The sequence below is a fragment of the Pelodiscus sinensis genome, chromosome 26, assembly GCF_049634645.1.
Source record: "Pelodiscus sinensis isolate JC-2024 chromosome 26, ASM4963464v1, whole genome shotgun sequence".
Classification (NCBI taxonomy): domain Eukaryota; kingdom Metazoa; phylum Chordata; order Testudines; family Trionychidae; genus Pelodiscus; species Pelodiscus sinensis.
In genome coordinates this window covers 11,262,488-11,285,000 of record NC_134736.1, presented here as the reverse complement: position 1 = coordinate 11,285,000, position 22,513 = coordinate 11,262,488, and the positions used below count along the sequence as shown (strand labels likewise).

The 22,513-nt window shown below is 45.5% G+C and overlaps 1 protein-coding gene across 17 annotated transcripts in view; it reads left to right on the top strand.

Moving 5' to 3' along the window:
• Positions 1-22,513, top strand: part of ARHGAP32 (Rho GTPase activating protein 32) — a 465,356-nt gene that overhangs the window by 351,532 nt on the left and 91,311 nt on the right. For 16 of the 17 annotated variants that reach the window (XM_075909249.1, XM_075909242.1, XM_075909245.1 and 13 more), the window contains 4 exons: positions 634-726; positions 3,062-3,184; positions 8,407-8,484; positions 22,078-22,159. In XM_075909249.1, coding sequence (XP_075765364.1) covers positions 634-726; positions 3,062-3,184; positions 8,407-8,484; positions 22,078-22,159 — 376 coding nt within the window. Of the gene's footprint in view, positions 1-633; positions 727-3,061; positions 3,185-8,406; positions 8,485-14,232; positions 14,372-22,077; positions 22,160-22,513 lie in introns of those variants that run through there. The other variant, XM_075909255.1, reaches the window with a different exon arrangement.

Below are 22,513 nucleotides of genomic sequence, written 5' to 3'. Positions count from 1 at the left end.
TAAAAGAAAAAAAAAAAACCCCAGCCACCCTCACCCACTGACCTGGCCCCGAAGGAGGACATTCTCCACGTTCCCCTCACACACCAGAGCCTGGGGGCCCAGGCTAGTAGATTGTGTGTGCTTCAGCCCTGCTGGGGGGCAGCAGAGGGCTGGTGCGCCAGCACAGGCTCCCCAGTGCTGGGGTGGGGGGAGCCCTGAGCCTCAGGGGCTGGATCCAGGCAAGCCAGGGGCCACATCCAGCTTCCGGGCCTGAGGTTCTCCAACCCTGGTTTAACTGATAAGCTGATGCTTGTCAGTTAATTGTATTGATTAAACTCAAACTCAGCCGGCTCCTGGGGAGGCGGCTTTGCTGCGGCAGGGCAGTGAAGCCTCCTTCCTGGGAGCCCAGCAGGCAGGGGCTGCCGGCTCCACTCCCAGAAAGGTAGTTTCACTAAGCTTTATACTGCAGAGCCCGCAACTTGTGTAACCGCTAAGACTTTTAGCCACTACACAGTTACTACACTAGACACTTTTTAACATCCCTAGTGCAAACTGCCCTTACTTCCCTCCCCAGCTCATTTGGCAACAATCAGGCCAGCTTGGAGAGAGAGGAATATCAGCAGGACAATTACCCTCCTTTCTTTTCCTCTGCAGCTTGTCACCCAGATGCTGATGGCTTACCTGTCACGGCTCTCAGCCATCGCAGGCAACAAGATCAACTGTGGGCCTGCCCTCACATGGATGGAGGTAGTGTGCTGTGCACTGTGTTGCTTTTCATGTCAACTTTCCCCTTCTCCGCAGCCTGCCTCTTGTGCAGCCCTGACACCAGTGCAAAGCGAGTGCGGAGAAGCTTCGTCGTCCATCGTTGTGGAATCACAGTGTTGGTAGCATTTTACACCCGCTTTGCACAGGGAGTGAGGACCACACGAGCCAGGGGAGAATCAGACCCCGTTTGGATTCTGTCAACCCAGAGCCATCACAGTCTTGCATTCTGTAATTGCCAAGTAAGAGAAGGCAGCGACTTATGTGATGCAGCGATCTGGTCAGTGCTCTACTTAGATAGCCCAAGTCCGCTGCTGAAATTGGCTTAAGGCTACACTGCCACTTCACTGCGTTGCAGGGTTGTGAGAAAAGCAGGTGCCCACCCCCGCACAGCAGGTTACAGTGTGTAAACCGCCCGTGCGAACTGGCTCCCAGCACGCTGAGCTGCTCTCCTTGTGCATCTGGTTTACAGAGAGCACTAGGAGAGCTTCTGCTGTGGCCACACTCAGGCCTGGAGTATGACAGGGGCTTTGGGGGGGGGGGAGCTGGGCTGGGATTCATCCACCAAAGCCCCTGCCTGCTGCGGCTCTGCTTGGCTCTGCGTGCTGCCGTTCCCCTTCTCCGTCCCCTGCCCAGCTGGAGCTGTGTGCACGGCTGCTAGCAGCGCTTGCCTGCAGGCTTCACCCCGTCACTTCTGTTGGCCGGGAATTGCACAGAGCTGCACAGAGCCACCTGTTCCCCCGCTGGGAGCTGCATCGGGTAGGTGCCACAGGCCCTTGCCCCCACCACACCCTGCCTCCTGCCCAGAACCCACACTCCTAGCCCCCTCCTGCACCCTCCCTCCCAGACCCTGCACCCTCCCTCCCAGACCCTGCACCCCAGCTCATTTCTGCACTCTCCCTCCTTCCCCTCCCTCAGACCCCACCCTCACCCTACTCCTGCACCGTGCCTTCCACCCAGACCCCGTGTCCCAACCATGAGCCTAGGGGGCCCCAGAAGACTCAATCTTGGCCACATTTCACTTTAATGCGCTGCCATGGCAGCACTTGAATTTTAGAAGTGTAGACAAAGCCTGAGATGCCAGGCTGTACTAGATGCACACACCTCTTCCTGCATTCGTTTCAGTGGGTATTTATTGACCTTTAAAAGCTGTGGATGTTGATATCTCCTCTGCTATTTTTGGCCCTGTTTTTATTTTAAAGACAGCTGCACCGAAACAGCTACTCTGTTTTGCTGTCCATTGCTAAATGGCTCAACAGAGCGTGTGTTGTGTGCTCTCCGTGGCCCTCTGAGTTACAGCTGTAGCACTGCTTTCTCTGTTAATTGTGCCATCTCAAATACTAGTGTGTATGTAGATCTTCCTGTTGCTTGGGGATAGTACCATACCACACAGGAAGGATTATTAGACTTCAGAAATCTTGAGAAATGTACTCGCCAGCATGTTCACGTATCTAGATTGTAAATGTTTTTAATTTGGATGCATGGGGTCTCCTCAAATTTGGCAGAAAAGAAGAGTAAAGAAAATCCTTTAGGTTAAGATGAAGCATGGCAGATTTTCAGCCCAAAAGGAGAAATGAGCAGGAACTTTTAAAGGAGAATGAAACTGGAGAATTTACAGCAAGGCTGTGGAAATTAAGGTTGCAACTCAGCTATTGTGTGCACTAGTGAAATTGCTCTAATAAAATTTGAGTTCTCCTTTCCAGTGTAACTGAGAATCTTACTTTTCAGATGGGGACAATTATCAGAATTTTAAAAACTGAGGATTTAAAAATGGAAGTTTAAGAAGGGAAAAAAAGGCGTGGCAGAGACTATTTTTTTTTCTGGAAGTTCAAAATTGTTATCAGACATTATAGAAACTGGCAGAGGAGTAGATTAGATTTTGTATCATCTCTGTAGCTCTGTCATCCTCACTGTCCTCCCATCATTAAATCCCCAGCGTATAAAACATTTTTGTTGTCATTCTGTTATTTTTCAAAGTGCTCGAAAGAACCGAGTATGATGCTGTGACAAAGCAGGAGGAGGCTTATGCGTTCATTGTCATGTTAGCTTTCTGTACAGAAACGCATATCCTCAGCCACAAATGGAAGGAAAGAAAGATGTGACCTTTTGAAACTTTATTTATTAACTGTCCTTCCTCTTTGCTTCTATGTATTCTGTGCCCTATATTGTCCCTCCGTGCTGTTCTCTTCAGGGGGCCTCTAAGCTATGCTGTCTTTGTGAATCAGCATGAAATCCCTGCCACGCATGAGCACCAGTCAAATGTATTTGCAAAGGCACATGTCCTTAGCTGCCTCATAATCTACCCTTCTCTGTGTTGCAGATTGATAACAAGGGGAATCACTTGCTAGTCCATGAAGAATCATCTATTAACGTACCTGCCATTGCGGCCGCCCATGTTATTAAGAGATACATTGCCCAGGCAGCAGATGAACTGTCCTTTGAGGTAAATAATTAAAGAAACATACATTCCTCATTCTGAAATGTAGAGGAGGAAATGCATCTGGTGTGCATGTGTGTATGGGAGGGAGGGAGTGCAGAATAAGAGGACAGAGTTCCCAAAGAATACATGTTGGGGTGGACGTTGGGCTCTGCACACTTGAAAATCCAGACAGAAACATCACAGTGGGACTGCAGAATGTTAAGCCCTTCTGAAAATCAAGCCTTGATTGAAAATCTCTTTCTTCATTGTCTCTGCTGCCCATTGAGCCATACACGTATTCCGTGACTGTTTGTTTGCACATGCTGTTATGATGTTTGGAGCTCTGAGAACATTGCACACATATAAAGGGCAATACAGTCCCTGCCCCAAGGCTGATTATAGTTGTGCCACCTTGCAAGCAATGAAGATATTTTAAAGATGTTGGGGATTCTTCAGTTCCGAGCAGTCACACTTGTAAGTAAACACATGAACACATAGGCTGTGTCTAGACTGGCAAGTTTTTCCGCAAAATCATCTACACTGGCCGCTTGAATTTCCGGAAAAGCACTGACGATCTCATGTAAAATCATCAGTGCTTTTCCGGAAATACTATGCTGCTCCCGTTCGGGCAACAGTCTTTTTCTGGAAGACTTTTGCGCAAAAGGGCCAGTGTAGACAGCACAGTACTGTTTCCGCAAAAAAGCCCCGATCGCGAAAATGGCGATCGGGGCTTTTTTGCGGAAAAGCGCGTCTAGATTGGCCATGGACGCTTTTCCGCAAAAAGTGCTTTTGCGGAAAAGCATCCTGCCAATCTACATACGCTTTTCCGAAAATGCTTTTAACGGAAAACTTTTCCGTTAAAAGCATTTTCGGAAAATCATGCCAGTGTAGACGTAGCCATAGAGTAAAATGGAAAGAAATGAGTTAAATAGACTATATACTTCATAGAACACTAGAACTGGAAGGGACTTTGAGAGGTTGTTGAGTCTAGGGATGTTAAGGACTAGTTGACTATCCGACGAGCAAATGCTTATCGGATAGTCAGTTGACTAGTCGATTTCTCCCTCTCCCCTTGCTGCCTCTATCAAATAGAGGCAGCAAAGTGGAGGAACGAGGGGGAACTTGAAAGCAGCAGCACCGCACAGCTGAGCCCAGAATCAGGACCACCCTAGGCGCGACCAGACAGCCAAGACAGGATAAGGGACTCCCTGAAGGTAGGGAGGTAGACGTGGGTTCTTGAGTGGACATGGGGGAATACAGCATTTGCCTGGGGAGCACAGGGTTCAGGGCTTGAGTCCTGCCCCCACCCTGGGAGCAGCCAGACAGCCAACACAGACGACCCCAGGGATGGAGCTGGCTCCCGTAATAGGAAGCAGGATAAGGGACTTGCTGAAGGTAGGGTGGTGGGGTGGGTTCTGGAGTGGCTTAGGAGCTAGGGTGTTTGCTTGAGAAGCACAGCGTGATGGGGTCAAGTTCTACCCACCCTGGGAGCAGCCAGACAGCCAACACAGGATAAGGGACCCCCCTGAAGATTCTTGACTGGACTAGGGTATAAAGCATTTGGGGGCTTGAGTTCCAAGCAGCTAGACAGCCAAGAAAGGCTGCCCCAGGAATGGAGCTGGCTCCCACATTAGGAAGGCAAGATAAGGAACCCACTAGAGGTGGGGTGTGTCCTGGAGTGGCCTAGTGGATAGGACATTCACCTGGGAAGGGCAGGGCCTTGGGCTCAAGTCCCACCTACCTTGGGACAGCCAGACAGCTGCCCCAGGGATGGAGCAGAGCTAAGGCAGGTTTAACTCCTGCCCTGGCCCTGCACCACTCCTGAAAGCAGCTGGCATGTACAGCAGAGGCTCCATGGCTACATCTACACTGGCAGCTTCTTGTGCAAGAGCAGCCGTTCTTCCACAAAAACTTGCCAGCTGTCTACACTGTACAAGTATTCTTCCAGAAGTAAAATTACAGTGCAGGGTGTTTTCCAGAAGAGTTATTCTTCTCCCCACAAGGAATAAGCCCTCTTACACAAGAGCTCTTCCACAAGAGGGCTGTGTAGACAGACAACATGAATTTCTTGCGCAAGAAGCCCCTATGGTTAAAATGGCCATCAGAGCTTTCTTGCGCAGAGCTTCCATGGCGTCTACACTGCCATGGATGCTCTTGTGCAAAAGCACATGGCAGTGTGGACGTGCTCTTGTGGAACAGTTTTTGCACAAGAACTCTTCTACAAAAAGAGTTCTTGTGCGAGAAGCTACGAGTGTAGACGTAGCCCATGTGATGCCCCTCATCCACAGGCACCAACCCCACAGCTTCCACTGGCCACAGTTCTCTCCATTATTGATCAATGGGAGCTGCAGGAGTGGTGTCTCCAGGCAAGGACGGCATGTGGAGACCCCCCCTGCTCTGACCTTCTCAGGGGCATGTGAGCCCCTTACAGGAGCACAGTTACCACAGGGGTGATTACTCCAGGCATGACAGGTTAGAGCTCACTACTCAAAGAATTAAATTTAAGTGTAAGAGAGAAATGAAAGTTAGGAAATGCACAGTCCAGTCAAAAACCAAAAAGAACCCACTTTGCAAGCAGTAAAAGGAGTAACAACCCCCCATTTGCATGTTGGGTCAGGAGATGAGAGGGAAGGACAATGTGTGTGTGTGAGAGTGACAGAGATTTGCATTGCCAAGTCCCTCCATCTCTTTCTCTCTGTGTGGAGATAGGGTACAGAAGTATGTGTGGGGGGGGGAGACACCCTGACATCAGCACCCCCCTTCTCCCTCCCACAACCTGCGCAGCAACCAGGAGGCTCCCAACGGGCAGATCCAAGGCAAAGAGCAGGAGATGTGCAGCAGTGAGGGGAGAGGCAACTAAAGTGCCAACACTTGATAACTTCCTGGCCAAACCAGTCAAGTTCACCTGTCAGAGGCTCCAAGTTCTACTGGTAGATCCTGATCTATTGGTTGGTGATCACTGGTCCATCCCTGTCAGGTGTCTGTCTAACCTGCTCTTAAATATCTCCAGAGATGGAGATTCCACAACCTCCCTAGGCAACTTATTCCAGAGTTTAACCACCCTGACAGGAAGTTTTTCCTAACGTCCAACCTAAACCTCCCTGTCTGCAGTTTAAACCCATTGCTTCTTGTCCTATATTCAGAGGCCACGGAGAATAATTTTTCTCCCTCCTACTTGTAACACCCTTGTAGATACCCGAAAACCGCTATCATGTCCCCTCTGTCTTCTCTTTTCTAAACTAAACAAGCCCAATTCTTTCAGTCTTCCTTCATAGGTCATATTCTCTGGACCTTTCATCATTCTTGTTGCTCTTCTCTGGACCTTCTCCAATTTCTCCACATCTTTCTTGAAATGTGGTGCCCAGAACTGGACACAATACTCCAACTGAGGCCTGATCAGCACGGAGTAGAGTGGAAGAATCACCTCTCGTGTTTTGCTCACAACACTCCTATTTATGCATCCCAGAATCATATTTGCTTTGTTACCAACAGCATCACACTGTTGACTCATATTTAGCTTGTGGTCCACTATGACCCTAGATCCCTTTCAGCAGTACTCCTTCCTAGACAGTTGCTTCCCATTCTGTATGTGTGAAATGGATTGTTCCTTCCAAAGTGGAGTACTTTGCATTTGTCCTTATTAAACGTCATCCTATTTACCTCAGACCATTTCTCCAGCTTGTCCAGATTATTTTGAATTATGACCCTATCCTCCAAAGCAGTTGCAATCCCTCCCAGCTTCGTATAATCTGCAAACTTAATAAGCTTACTTTCTATGCTAATATCTAAATCATTGATGAAGATATTGAACAGAACCGGTCCCGAAACAGACTCCTGCGGAACCCCACTTTTTATGCCCTTCCAGCAGGATTGTGAAACATTAATAACTACTCTCTGATAATGATTATCCAGCCAGTTATGCACCCTCCTTACAGTAGCCCCATCTAAGTTGTATTTGCCTAATTTATTGATAAGAAGGTCATGTGAGACTGTATCAAATGCCTTACTGAAGTCTAGGTGTACTACATCCACCGCTTCTCCCTCATCCACAAGATTTGTTATCCTATCAAAGAAAGCTATCAGATTGGTTGGACATGATTTGTTCTTTACAAATCCATGCTTGTTGTTCCCTATTACCATATTATTTTCCAGGTGTTTGTAGATGAATTATTTAATTACTTGCTCCATTGTCTTTTCTGGCACAGAAGTTATACTGATTGGTCTGTAGTTTCCTGGATTGTTCTTATTTCCTGGATTGTTCACTATATTTGCCCTTTTCCAGTCTTCTGGAATCTCTCCTGTCTTCCATGATTTTTGAAAGATGATAGCTAAAGGCTTAGATACCTCTATCAGCTCCTTGAGTATTCTAGGATGCATTTCATCAGGTCTTGTTGACTTGCAGACATCTAACTTTTATAAGTGATTTTCAACTTGTCCTTTTTTTATTTTATCAGATCCCCACCTCACTCTTCTCTTTTGCAGACTAAATAAGTCCAAATCCCTCAGCCTCTCCTCATAGGTGAAGTGCTCCAGCCTCTTAATCATTTTGGTTTCCCTTTGCTGGACCCTGTCATGGCTGCCTTACTGCAGCCCTAGCAGCCCAACTGCCCTGTTGCAGCATCTAGAATTAGTTTTGCCAGTGTCATTTGCAGCCACTGAAGTATCCGTACAAACCATTTATCTGGTTCTGTGTTTGTTCTTTTTGGGAACTGGTCCTAAAGGAATGAGGGAAGTTTCAGAAAACCCCGTTGGCCACCCTGCCCCTTTAACATTGGTCTCTTCCCATCCTGCTGCAATAACATCACACCGCCTCATCACTTTCTTGGCTTCCTGAGGAGACCCTCTTTGTCAGGTCAGGGGAACTGAATGCAGTTCTTATCTTTGTGGGGCGAGGGGACAGTCAGTGATTGATGCAAACGCACAGAATGCAGGGGGAAAAGTGAGTTCGGCTGTGTGAGAGCATTTCCTAATGGATTTTGTGCTTCAGGGCTTATTTATTCATGCTCCAGTGCACACCCCTGCACCGCTTAATCGGCACACGTCTAACACCTGTTGGCTACGCTTAACCATGTCCTTCCCCTGGACGCGTTATCTTGTGGGATTTCTCATGCACTTCAATAGTAGATTACCCAAGGCAGATGGTGGCTTTAGGATTTCATGCTGTGCAGAAGGATGTGCATTCACTCTAGCAGGGCTCTGTCTCCAGCCACCCAGTGGGCAGTATTTACGTGGCAATTCTTTTCCAGGTGGGAGACATTGTGTCCGTTATTGACATGCCGCCGAAGGAGCTGACCACGTGGTGGAGGGGCAAACATGGATTTCAGGTATGCACAGGTATTTGCTCAGTGTGCCACACCCATGGAGGACTGAGCATCTGCTCGTCGATGCCTGTAGGCTTTACACGGAACTGCTGAGGCTGCTGATATTGCTAAGACTCATGACTGTGTATAGGGCTACCAGTGGGTGACCCTGCATTGGCTCACCATGGGGAAGGTAAGGTGTCGGGAGACTTCCCCCACAGTGAGCACAGATTGGGGAACATTCAGCTAGGAGTGGAGGGATTGTTCCACAGGAGTGGTGGTGTCACCATCTCGAAAGGGTCCAAGATAAGGATACATCCGTGACCCCATAATCCAGGGGTTTCAAACTCCCAGCTTGTGTGCCATCCCAGATGGAGCTGCTGCCACATAACGCGAGTCCCTCCTCCCCGGTGATCCCTGAAGCTTCATCCTCAGGGGATGGCACATTGCACCCCAAGGGAGCGGGGAGCTCACACTGCACCCTTTCGAAGACAGTCGGAACTACTTCACCAGCGCCACGAGGAATCCTGAGTGAGTCCTTGCATATTGTCCTGTAACTTCCCATCCTTGAGAGCAATGAGCTGGAGACTTGGCAAAGCATTACAGGGTGTCCTACAAGATTCATAGTGAACCAGCAGCTAATGCATGGGGCTGTGAGTCAGGAGACGTGGGCAGTGTTCCCGCTAAGATTTTCCATCCGGGAGCCGAGTGTGTTTTGTCTACTGCACCAATATCACCATGGTGTGCGCTTGTTTGGATGTGCGCCTCTGTGGAACCCACCAGTTACTAACAGAATTCATATATAACATTTAAATTGGTATGCAAGAAAAAATACTAAAAAATGGATAAATAACAAGAGCGTGACCCTGCAAATCCACCCAGCTTGCTGGCCCTGCCTCCAACACACATACTGCGTTTCCCACTGCCTGTGCATATCAGGACCACACACAGCAGCTGGTACCTGTATAGGCTTGGCTAAGTGCCTCCTCTGTTCCCTCCCCCCCCCCCCCCCCCACACACACCCTGTAGTTGTGCCCAGCCTTGCAATCTGCCTCCCCACCATATGGCACCAGTATATAATCCAGGGCCATGATATCTGCCCCCCAAACACAAACAGCCAATATCTGGGCCTAGGGCCCGCAGCCCAGCACCTGTGCCCAGAGATGTGTGCCCAGCCCTGCATCTCACCTGTTCCCCCCCTCATCGCCCAGAGACCCATGTCTGGCCCCACACCTCACCCTCTGCCCCCGAAATTTACCTACGCCCTGTACCTCCCACCACCACAGACAGCTGATGCCTTTGCCCCCCACCCAGCCAGCTTTTGTGCTTGACCCCTGCTGTCCTTGGCCTCACTGCCTCCCCTGTTGGTACAGACCCCAGACCAGCCTCCTGCTGCTTGCCATGCAACTCACAGGCCCTCTGGCCGCCAGACCAGCTTCCTGCCACCTGCCTTGCGGCTCCTCTGGCCGCCATGAGGCTCGCAGCTGCTCTGGCCACCAGAGCAACTGCCTGCCCCCTGCCACATAGCTCACGGCTTCTCCAGCCCCGGGTGCCAGAGCAGTCTCCTGCCACACAGCTGTGCGGCTCTGCGTAGGAAGTGGCGGGGTGGAATTTTTTTCCGTGCACCTGCAAAAGCGAGCAGCTTCGAGGGAACCCTGGGCATGGGTCCTATCCCCAGCTTTGTGTGACCTTGGAGAAGTCACTCAACCGGTCTGTGCCCAGGTTTCTGCATCTGTATAACAGGGGTCATGAGTTAGGCTTGCCTGCCTTTGTAACGTGGATGAGACATGCTACAGAAGTGGTTCTGATTCTTTCTGTTGCTTTGAGCTTCAGTCATTGCAAGGCAAGTGGATGGGCCAGCTGGCTGAGTTGTCTGATCTCTGTGGCGCTGAGAATTGTGTGCATAGGGGCTTTCTTTGTTGCCAGTAGAGCCCCGCAGTTTGTAGGAAAGATTTAGGCTGAATGTTCAAAGGACCCGAGGCATCCAGACCCTACTGAAACGGAGTGGGAGTTGGGTGACTAGCACTCTTAGGTATAGCTACACTAAAAACACTCTAGCGGCAAAGCTGCAGCACTGTAGTGTAGATGCTCACTACCGAGAGGGAAGAGGTTCATCTGTTGCTGTTTAAATCCACCTGTCCGAGAGGCAGTAACTAGGTCAATAAAATAATACTTCTGCTGACCTGATGTGATCTATCCCATTTCTCAGGGGAGTGAATTTTTCACACTCCTGAGCAACATAGCTACATAGTCCACCATTTAGGTGTAGAGTAGATCTTAGACTCCTTAAAATTCCAACCTTAGAGCAGAACTCCAGCCCCAATTTCCAAAAGCTGGCACAACACTCCAGGGTGGACTTGCACACTATGAAATTAAGACAAGGCCAGTGTTTCTCAACCAGTGGTACGAGTACCCTTAGGGGAACTCGAGAAGTCTGGGGCGTACGTCAACACAACTGAAATTTGGAGAACATTGAATTTTTGTTTTTAAGTTTTACAGCTTTTTATAATTTTTTTTGCTTTTTACACCCAAAAATTTCATTTCCCACCCAGCTGCGATTAAGATGTTTAAACAAATGTGTTGCAATGGTAGAAAAAAAATTTGTGTGTCTGAAAACTGTCGGTACTGGGGATACTATAACTTTTTTTTTAAAGGGGTAATTTATTAAAAAAAAAAAAAAGGTTGAGAAACACTGGACTAGGGTATATGAAAAAGCAAAGGATACACAGTGGGTAGAGTACTTACTTTACTTCCCTGAATGCTTAATTTTAAACATATGAGTCCTCCATCCTGTAGTTGTTTCACATTATAAAGTGGTGCAGTTCCCGCTTTGCTCTGAACAGATGGCACACACCTTGACTAGAGCCCAAATTTACCCACTTCTTGAAGTTTGCCTTTATTGTGAACTTAAATAACAAAACGTAAATATCAGCCTAAGATTTCTCCCTCAACTGGGCAGTTCATTAGGTTTTCCGTGCAAGGCCTTTCTGTTTCATACTGTCTCAAAAAAATACTCTAGTCTAAACCCTCCCATGGGAATGAAAGTCTTAGAATCAGCAACCGTTATCATTATACACAGTGATCAAACATCTCACATCAAGGTGACTCAGCAGATAAGCACTGCATTTCCATGAAAGTTGCTGGAATCTACCACCATATGCAAAGAGTATCATTGATTATCAAAGCCATAAATGAGTCAGGGATATATGTTTGCAGCCCAGGGCTCCTTTGCACTCCTGTCTCTACTGCTGCCAAAAGCAGAATAAATTGAATGGGCTCTTGTGTAGTAGACTGGTAAAAAGAGATAGTGCTGAATAACCCTGAGATAATGGTTTCATCTGTATGCACATGCAGTCAGTTCACAGCACATATCCCAACAACTGCAGAAATATAAAAAAATAGTTAAAGTTGATAAGAGTTAGGAATTTAATTGCACCTTCTGTCCTCAGCATATCCCAGCTCTTCACAAAGCAGTGAGTCAGACATTGACAGTGGAATTATTACACAGGCAAATGCTGCAGCTGTTACATATGTTAAGTAGTTCGCTCACAACCGTGAAACAGGTTTACTGAGGGATGCAGTTTTCTGTAGGACCAAGCAGGATTTAGTCTTTAATCTCTTAGCAATGTGCGGATAATGATCGTTTATTTCCATCAAACAGGATCTGAAAGAAATGATCACAAATCTCATAGCTGTACCAAGGACATGATATGTCTTTTTTAAGTTCTATTGGTATGAGGGTAGGAAAAAAATCAGTTTCTTGAGTTAGCACAGCTTTTTGGCATTACTGTCCACTACAGGAGAAAGTGTGTGTGTGTGGGAGGGGGGGTCTTATCCTGCTGTCAATATAGTAAGCCTAGAGATGTGCTATGATTGGTTAAAAGTGTTATTGTAACATGCTATAAAAGAACACATTCACAAAACAAATCTGGCCCTTATAGAAGCTATGTTAAACCATGTAACACTTTCCAATGGTTATGGATAAGCAAACATTTTCAGTTCCCATTTTATATAAAAAAACTCTGAGGTAAATAATGCTAATTATTAAATAAATCCGTGGAGATCTATTAGCTCCTGCCAGTTCATTATGATTCTGTTCCCATGGGGGTTGGGGAGAATCATGTTCCAATCTTACAAACTGTGTAAAATAAATAGTGAGTGGTGGTTTCTTCAAACTAAGATTAGCAAACTAGGTTTCACTGTAAGGGTGCGTCTAGACTACACAGTTTTTTTCAGAAAAACTGCCATTTTTCCGAAAAAACTTCAAAATCAAAAGAACGCAGCTATTTTTCCAACACTGGTAAACCTCATTCTATGAGGAAGAATGCCTTTTCAGAAAGAGCTCTTTCAGGAAAAGATGTGTGGGCACAGAAGAGGGAGTTTTTTCAGAAGAAGAGAAAAAAAGAAAAAGCACAAGTTCCCTAGTGGCCACTCTGTCCATAGTAATCAAGGCTTAAATTCAGTGTGGACGCTATCTTTTGAAAAAGCAGATCACTTTTTCAATGCGCTTTGGCAGTGTGGTTGCTCTTCTCTGGAAGAAGTTTTTTTCGGAAGATCTCTTCCAGAAAAGCTTGTTCCAAAAAAAGCCTGCAGTCTAAACGTACCCAAAGTCTCTCTTCATTTGTTTTCTCTGACTATTTTAAAGCAAATTGTATTTTGCACTAGTGGTAGCAGTCTTTGATCCCAGTGTTGAAAGGCTGGTGACTAAACTAAGGGACTGGCCACCTTCAGTTTTTTCCTGTGATATACGCAATGGCTTTGATTTTTAAAATAGCTATGCTCATGACATGTTCCAGAGACTGGCTGTTTTTTTGAAGGAGTCTTTACACTGACTCTAAAGAAGGTAGTTTTCCCCAGCTGATGCTTCGGCAGTGAACACACACTAGCTAAGGACTAAACCTTGGACTTGTTTATGGAAAGTAGCAAGAGCCAAGTCCAGCCGAATGAGACTACTCTTGTACTTAATTATTTAAGTACATGCTTAACTTGTATTGGATCAGGCCTTGTGGTATAGCCTCTTTCAGGGATTTTCTTTATTATGCTTGGTGGTATCAAAGGTTGCACTGTTGTTTAGTTGTTTCTTATCAGAAATATTGACCACGTAAACGTCTTGTCTGTCATGAATGAACTGATATTGTTTCCCTGGATTGTTTTCTCTCTCGTGTTCTTTCTCTAGGATATAAGAAAAACTTGTGGGTTTTTCTTATTACAGTATTTTTCTTTGTCTTTCCATTAGTCATTTGTACCAGGACAAAATGAGAAATCTAAAGTGAACACAGAAGAGTTGGTTTAAAGGTTCAGGGGGAAAGGAAAGTGTTCTGTAGGTGAGGAAAAGAGATTATGGAAGTAAGAAGGTGCAGAAATGACCTCTGGACATCTCAGAAGAAGCAGGAAGAAGAATTATAAAATGGGCAAGGCCCTAGTCCAAACTGTGGTTGTCTTGGGGAAAAGAGAGCCTCGATGAAATAAAAATGTTGAGGAAGCAACACAGAATAAGATGAAATTTCAAAGGTAGCATGAGTCAATTGCACGTGAATGACAATCGATAGCAGGCAGTTACCTGATGTTTTAAATTTCTTTTTGCTCCATCTGAGCATTGCATCCCTCCTGCATGTCTTGTACCACTGGCTCCATGCTAAGTGTTCCTGTCACACATTAAGCAATCTGGAGGAAATCAGCTCACCATTCACATGCACAAAAAGATCCAGTACATTGCAACCAGAAATTTGTAAATGGAAAGTCCAGCTTGACAGTGTGTGCGTTTGCGTGCAGATAACGTTTGCAGTTTCGTCATGTCTGGCGGAAGAATCAACAGTCACAGAATGAAGATCAGAAATAAGATCACAGGCAGTTAGTAGGAATTTCTGGAATGAGGGAGCTGATTCCACATGATCCCCCTGAATATTGTAAGGCAAGTGTCAAGTTTTCGTTACTTCAATTTTGGTGGCTAATTCCTCCCACTCTCTAGAGCCCATTCCTGACCGCTTAGACTGTAGGTGAATGTTCATGTTTGACAAGGGGTGTTGTGTTTCATTAGTGCCATAATGACATCTAAGTATAGCCAGAATATCTACAACCCAGAGAGAGAGCTGCCGTAGGGCAGTTGTGGAGAAAATTGCCATGGGGTTAGAGGTTAGAAGCCCCTATCTAGCAAATGGATTCTGCAGGGCAGGGGTAGGCAAGATGTGGCCTGTGGGCCGAGGCTGGCCCACCAACCTTTTAAACCGGCCTGCCCTCCCCTGTAGCATGAAGCAGAACCGCTCAAAGCAGCTAGCCGCTCCCTGTGGCTCTTGGCACTGTGTGGGGGAGGGGAGATCTTTTGTGCGCTGCCCCGGCCTGCAGCAAAATCTCTCAGCTCCTATTGGTATGTCTACACTAGCTCATTAATTCGAGCTAGGTAGGCAAATCAGGCAACCAGAGTTGCAAATGAAGCCCGGGATTTAAATATCCCGGGCTTTATTTGCATGTTCCCATCCGGCCACCATTTTTAAATCCCCCATAGTTCGAACAGACTGCCCGCGGCTACACGCGGCAGTTTAAAGTTAATCTGAACTAAGTCCTTACTTTGGATTAACTGTTACTCCTTGTGGAATGAGGTGTAACAGTTAATCCAAACTAAGGACTTAGTTCGGATTAACTTTAAACTGCCGCGTGTAGCCGCGGGCAGTTCGTTTGAACTAAGGGGGATTTAAAAATGGCGGCCAGATGGGAACATGCAAATAAAGCCCGGAGTATTTAAATCCCGGGCTTCATTTGCAACTCTGGTTGCCTGATTTGCCTACCTAGCTCAAATTAACAAGCCAGTGTATACATATCCTGAGAGATTTTGCTAGAGGTGGCAGCAGTGCATAAAACCTCCTGGCCAGAGCTTGCCCCTAGTACCTTATCCCCTCCTGTGCCCCTCTCCCAGGGCACAGTCCTCTCCTGCACTTATGCCCCTCCTGGACCCTGCACCCCAATCCTCTGCTGAGGTCACAACCCCCTCTTTCACCTAAACTGCCTCTCAGACTATACACCCTCTCCTGCATCCCAGTCGCCTACCCCGAGCTCCCTTTTGTACCCAATTTCTGTCCCAGACCCTGCACCCCCTCTATAGAAAAGTGTGGCCCTTAGCCACTCACCGAAATCTTGGAGTGGTCCCCCATCAAAAATTATTGCCCACCCCTGCTGTCAGGTAAGTAGAGTAGAGGAGCCAGACTAGGCTGACTGTGGATTATTCATCGCAAATTGTCTAATTTTGGTTGTTTGTATGGGCATGTCATGGGAACAGAACTAGATTGCCCCCAAATGTCTAATGACCATTTGTATTGAGAGTAGGGATATAAAATTTCAATTAATTGGCTAAATCGATTAGTCGATGCAATTTGCCTCAGCTATTCGATTAGTCAATAAGGGCACCTTTGCCTTTGAAGTGTAGCAACAGCCCAGTCAGTTGCGTAGCTTATTTCGAAATGGGGAGTGTCTACACAGCACTTACTTTGAAATAGAGCATCTTCCTCTGACTTCCCTTACTCCTCCTACAATGAGGGTTACTGGAGTCGGAGTAAGACATTATTTCGAAATAACTGCCTGCCGTGTAGACGCTAAGTTATTTCAAAATAATGTTGCCATGTAGACATACCCTGAGTTCCCAGCTGGCCCCGGGCTGTTTGCGGCGCTGCCACTTTTAAGCACTCCCTTCCTCCCCTCCCCCCTCACTTGCTGCCTCTTTCTGATAGTGGCGGTAAGGAGGCAGAGAAGTGACTAGTCGACTATCCTGTTGACTATCCAATAAGCATTTGCTTATGCATAGTTAATTAGCTGGATCCAACAGATCACTGGGATGCTTATAACCATCTGTAGCTTCTTTCACTGATGTGCTGGTAATCATTGAGATTGCGCTCTACCCATATCTGCAATGTGTTAATACATCTATTCATTACACTTTTAATAATATATCCTTCATTCAATACATGGCATCTCCCTCTTGTGTTTGCTGTTCATAATTGTTCAATGAGTAGCTTTTATAATCTATTTGCACCTATCAAGACAGAGAAGAATGTAACGTGGAGTTTTTAATGTCGTTTTCATTGACGTTTACATTCATGTGTCTTAATGAATCATTACATTCACTTTATTCCCCAAGGCAGGCCTTCTGATGGAGGGGACAATTGCCCTAAGGCCTGGTGGTGATAACGGGCCTGGAGGACTCCCTGTGGGTGGTGAAGGCCGGAGCCCTGGCATGGAGCACCATCTGGTGCTCACTCCAGACAGCTCTACGGGCTGGCGGGGGTAGGCACCATAACATTCAGTTAGTGTTGGGGGCTGGCTGCCAACCCCTTCCAACTGAGACCTTGCCCCTTCCTGGAACACTGAGTCCTCCCCCGTCCTGTTGACTCCCCTCCCCAAGCACAATCTCCTCCACATTGTATCTCTCTCCTCATTCTGTTCAGTGTGGTGTTTTCTCCCCCTCCTTTCCTTCATCCTGCTGTTCTTTCCGTCTCTCACTCCATTCTCACAGTCCTCAACAACTCAAACGCTGGAGACAATTGCTTTTTCTTTGCCATTTTTGAGATGCACTGGCACATTTTGCCATTCTCGATAAGGTCTCTGTTGAAAGCCAGACCCGTGAACAGTTGGCCTTTCGAATGCCCTCTCTAACTTGTATTCCATACGGAGCACAATTAAGATTTGCTAAATTGCTTCCTAATCCTGTTTGGGATTTCAAGAATGTACAGCATTCCCCAAAGGGCCCATAGATCTGCCTTTGATTGGTCAGGTAGAGAAACAGACCATTAGTTTTGCTTTGTGCATAATTTTGCAATATCGTTGACATTTTCAGAGAAAAACAAAATGTTTTAATGCAGGAGAGCAGAGCCCGTTTCTGTGAATTTAGGACAGTTTGCAAACTCAGGTTTTTAAAAACAGATTGAGATTAAGTTGGAATTCTAGCTTGTGTGTGTTGGTTTGAGAACCAATGCTGGGGGCTGCCATCTGGCTGGAGAAAGACATCACTTGTGACACAGGCATTGTGGAAGAGCCACTGAATGCATCACTAGTAACAACATTTCTCTGCCAGCCATCAACCTCCATCTGCAGGATCTGAAGAGCCAATTGCAATAACAGTTTAGACAACATTGCATCTGAGTTTAGACCTGGCAACAAGGAGCTTCCTACACTGTGAACAGTTGTTCTTTTTTGCTGAGTGGAAGTACTGCACTTTTTGTGAGTATGTGACAAAAGTGTGTGTGTGTGTGAGTTAGTTAGCTAGTTATTTAGTTAGGGTTAGGTGAGCCTGGGCCATTCCCCCACCCAGTCCTGCCGTTTCTTGCAATGCTGTTGGCATTCAAGTCCCTCAACCCTTGATGCCAGTAGTATGAAGGGTGGGATTGTATCTTGTCTTTGTTTCAGTGGGGAGGCTGTATCCTCTTTTCCCCTTCTTGTAGCTATGCAGGACTGAGCACCATGTAGCACACAGAAACCTCCTGCAAAGAGGAAATATTTTCAGACTGGATGCAAATCTGAGTCCTTTTGCTACTGACTCTGACTTGTGCCCATAGTTGGTGGCTGGAGTGTTTACTAGTCAGATTAGTGTCTGTAGTCCCGTTAGCAATTTGGCCTATATTGTATTTCTGTTGTAGGGTGTGCCTGTTCGATAGTGCCTCCTGCTGTATTTGTATGGTGCTCTACATACTCCATGCCTCAGTTTCCCTTCTCAGGAAGCCTGTAACTCCACTTCAAGCACTCTTCATACTTGACTTATTAATCCTCTCTTTGGGGCCTGTTTATTGCAAAAAGTTCCAAATAAATAAAAGGTGCTTCTGGCTTTCTGGAACCAGCCCTTTAACCTCTGTTCCAGTTCACCTCAGGATTAGCTTCACAGTCTTTATGGCGGGAGCCCAGCCCTCCTCAGGGAACTTGGGTAGTTCAAGCAGTTCTTGTCAATCTCCCTTTCCAGAAGTCCCCACCTCTCCTCCTGGACCGGGGTTGCAATCCTCTATCCCTGTGTCTTCTCCTTATGGCAGGAGCTCCCGTCTCCCTCCTGCAGCTGGAAGCAGCAATTATCCCTCAGCTGGCTTCACTTAGTCCTCAGGGTGGTGATTCAGGGCCCAGTCAAACCTTCTCTCACGCCCTTCGTGCATCTGCCCTGTGTCAAGGAGGAGGCAGCATTTATGCTGGTCCCGTTGTCCCAGCTTACCCCGTGGGATGGTAGAGATGGGAGTTTTGCACCAGGCCTTTAAAAAAGCAGTATCAGGGTTCCTTCCAAACCCTGCTTGCTTCTGGACTGCTTCCTCTCTCCCAGTATCTTCTAGGTGCTTGCATCTATTATTAGCACAAGCAAGCAGCAGTACCCTTGAGAGGCAGATTACGTTCTAGATAAGACACTGCAACAAGGTAAAGTGAGATGATTATCATATTATAAAAAAGCACTTCCAAAAGGCTGCTGCGGCTTGGGCATTGGAACTCACAGCGAGGTGGGGTGGTAAATATCATGGCCAACGCACTTTTTGGAGGGGAGGGAGAGATGGAAATGTTTATAATAGCAGTAAGATACTTCCAGGCATTGTAATAATGTCTTATATCTATATAGTAGAGTGCCTGAAGACACAAGGTCTTATATCTCTCAAAGTATCCTGTGATACAAGGAATTGTGACAACACCCTGGAATGTCTTAATAATAGTTTCTTTACCCTTCGGTAGACCCTTTCACTGAATGCTTTGCAAGCATTCATTAGACGTCAGATTCCAGCTGCAAAGGAAGAATGATTACTCCCACTCAAGGAAATCGCTTAGGCACACACTATAAGCATACCCTCCTTGATTTCCTGAATCAGTGTCTTTCAGACAAGCAAACTGAGACACTGAGAGACAATATAAGTCTTGCTTGAGGTCGCATTGCATAAAATGGACTTCATGTCCATGCAGAGACCTCAGCCTCACTTAAACCTCATGTGTAGAGCTATGCAAATCCATAGATATCTGAGGATGTGGATGTCCATGGATCATTTTTGCAGATGCAGACACAAAATTTGTATGTGTGCAGGACACGTGGTGAAGGTCTGACGTGGAGCATACCAGCTGGGGCAGGCAGTCTGTATTGGTGGATATTTCACACACAGTAAGTTTGTGACCAAGTCAGGAATAGAACTGGAGGGTCCCAGCTCTAGTTATGTTGCTATTCACTGTTAAAATTGGGCTAGTTAATCAAAACAAATCTAATTTCCTTGTGTGGAAGGGCCTGTTCTGTACCTTTTTGATTTCTAATGCCAATAGGGAATCAGTATTGTCCCTTGTCTGGGAACACTCCATAGGTGAAACACCTCCTCAAAGCAATACAACTCAGCTATCCCGTATACATATTGTTCATGTTAAAATACAGCAAAAGCTGCAGCAGGTGATTTTTTTTTCAAGTAAATTTTGTGCATGGTGTGAAGGCTCTTCTTAAATTCAGCTTGGATTATGGCCTTGAAATGTGGTAGAAAATACAACTGAATTTCTGACCTTTACGCTCTGGTCAGAGTCTGTGCAGTAATCAGGGTGCTTCTCTGCACCCTGAAGAAGGGTTTCCTATTACAATTCACGGTGCGGCATATACTAGCGGGAGGGTGGGATGACCTTCTGCATTAGATAATACATGATGATGCTTTCGATGTCAAATGAAGATGGACGGTGGGGTTTATTAGGTTGTCAGCCTAAAGATCCCTGTTTGGCACTGTGCAACGTAGCATCATCCTCTTGAATTCTGTTACCAGAAAAGGTGTTTTATATGGGTTTCTCTGTGGCTTAAATACAGCTTTTTAAAAAGAGCTGGGAGAACAGGAGAGAGAAAGGAGTGTACATTTATCTGTCTACCAAGGAGAAGCAATGGGAACAGAGTAAGTAAATTAAATTCCACTGGTCTCCCTGATGTTATGTTAGAGAGGGACTCTTCTCTCTCCTCCATCTCAGTCGTACTGTTTCTGAAATAATTACATTAGTATGTGAAACCGAAGACATTAACTTGTCAATGAGGCAGTAAGTCATTATAAGGAAACCCAAGCTAGCAATACAGTTTTAAAATTGCAGGTTGCTCACCAATACATTTTAAAGGGGTGAGCATCTATTGGATGAGATTTATGCCCCATGATAAATGCTTTCATTTTGATCAGTAGCTGTTAGAGCAGTAATGCCTCCTCTTTGCTTGGAGTCACTAAGGTGTGAAAAGATTCCCCATAAAGATGTTTAAGATCCTCATGTGTCTTCTAGTGTTGTCATCAGGAGATGCTGCGAGCCTGGTGTAAAAACTTAGGCTGAAGAATAATTACAGTGGTAAAAGAAACATTATTAATGATTGTGTCACAATAACTCCAACTCTCCTCCCTTGATTTAAGATAGGTAGCAATCTTTACCTTCAGATGACCTTGCATTTATCTAAGCATATATCATCCCCACTATTAATTTTAGTACAGTACCAAATCCTTTAATCCTGGATCATGCTCTAATAGTGCCCAGTTGCATCTGTTGAGATTAACTCTGGGACTAAATTCACTTATTTGTACAAAATCATGAAAACTTTGCATAGAAGTCAAGGAAGCAGATTTAAAGTGGGTCAAAGCAAGGTACAGTATAAAGCATCGGTTGTGACCCTGAAAGAATGATCTCTTAAGAAACTGGGGAAAACATTGACTGAGTTACAAAATATAAGTCTTTAGACCTCGTATCAGCAAAGTAAATTCAGGAACATCTCAAGACAAACACAGCTAAAAATACTTCCCTTTAAATGACAGTTTAATAATGTTTGTTGTTAGCCTGGTGAGCTGGAGATGCCCTGAGCATGTGCCGCGTTTTCTTTGGAAAGAAACCACGGTGTGTAGTGGGTTTTAAGATGTCTAGAAAAAATGATGTAACTATCTTGGTGTTTTTAGGAACTCTGAAAATAAAAAGTACCGCTTCGTTCATTCCCTCGTGTGCTCTCTGAGCCAGAAGTGGCACATTTTTGTAATAGGGTATTGTGAAAGCAACTATGATAGAAAAATGCACAATATATTAGTTGGTATTTAAATTCATTTTTAAAAAGCAATACAAATAAAAGATATGAATGCAATGCAGTGGGAATGGAAAATATATCAGTATTCCCAACATTTTTAATTCATCTGACACATGCTTCCTTTTCGATAGCATGGACAGTGTTTGAAATTAACCCCGGTATAGAATAGAACTGGGCTCTACATATCTCAGGATTCACTTGAGCCTGCGGGCCATCTCATCTGTATGTACAAATGTATAGATTATTGCAAGCTGAAATATTTATGTCCTGTGGAAAAAGCTTTCATATTTATAAAAAAGTTTAGTGTATTGTACAATACTAAGTACTTGGCACATAGACTCTCTGGTTACATCATTTTTGAAATATCATATTGTTAATACTAATCCATGTATATCGTAGAATACTAGAACTGGAAGGGACCTTGAGAGATCATCAAGTCCAGTCCTCTGCACGTGGCATACAGTTGTAAAACAGTATACTATTAGGCTTAAAGAGAAAAAGTAACTGAAACGTGGCTTCTCGTACACAATAATTGGTATTATACACAGCTTTGATTATATACTGTTCTTAATATTTTGCATTCATTCCCTGTTTCTGTTTTCATTATACAGGTGGGATTCTTTCCGAGTGAGTGTGTTGAACTAATTAACGACAAAGTTCCTCAATCTATGACCAACTCTGTGCCAAAACCAGGTATATGTGTGTGCAATTATTCAAGACGTTTTATGGAAGTCCTCTCTTCCATGTGCCACTTTTATGCTTCTCATGGTCTGCTTTTCTCTGCATCACTCATATATTGCGTTGTACTGTGTGGTTCTCATTGTTGAACGTCTTGCATTCCCTTTGTTTTGTTAGTTAAGAACAATGTTCATTTCATATGTATTTTGAAATATTTAGACTTCCAAGGTTCTGGGTTCCCTTCACCAAACTCTGAGTTTGCTCCTTTCAACAATCCTACTTTTGTTGCCTTTGACAGAATGTAGTGTATTATTTTTTTTCTGTATGGAATATAGGGATGATCCAAATGTCAGCTTTGATACAATAGGG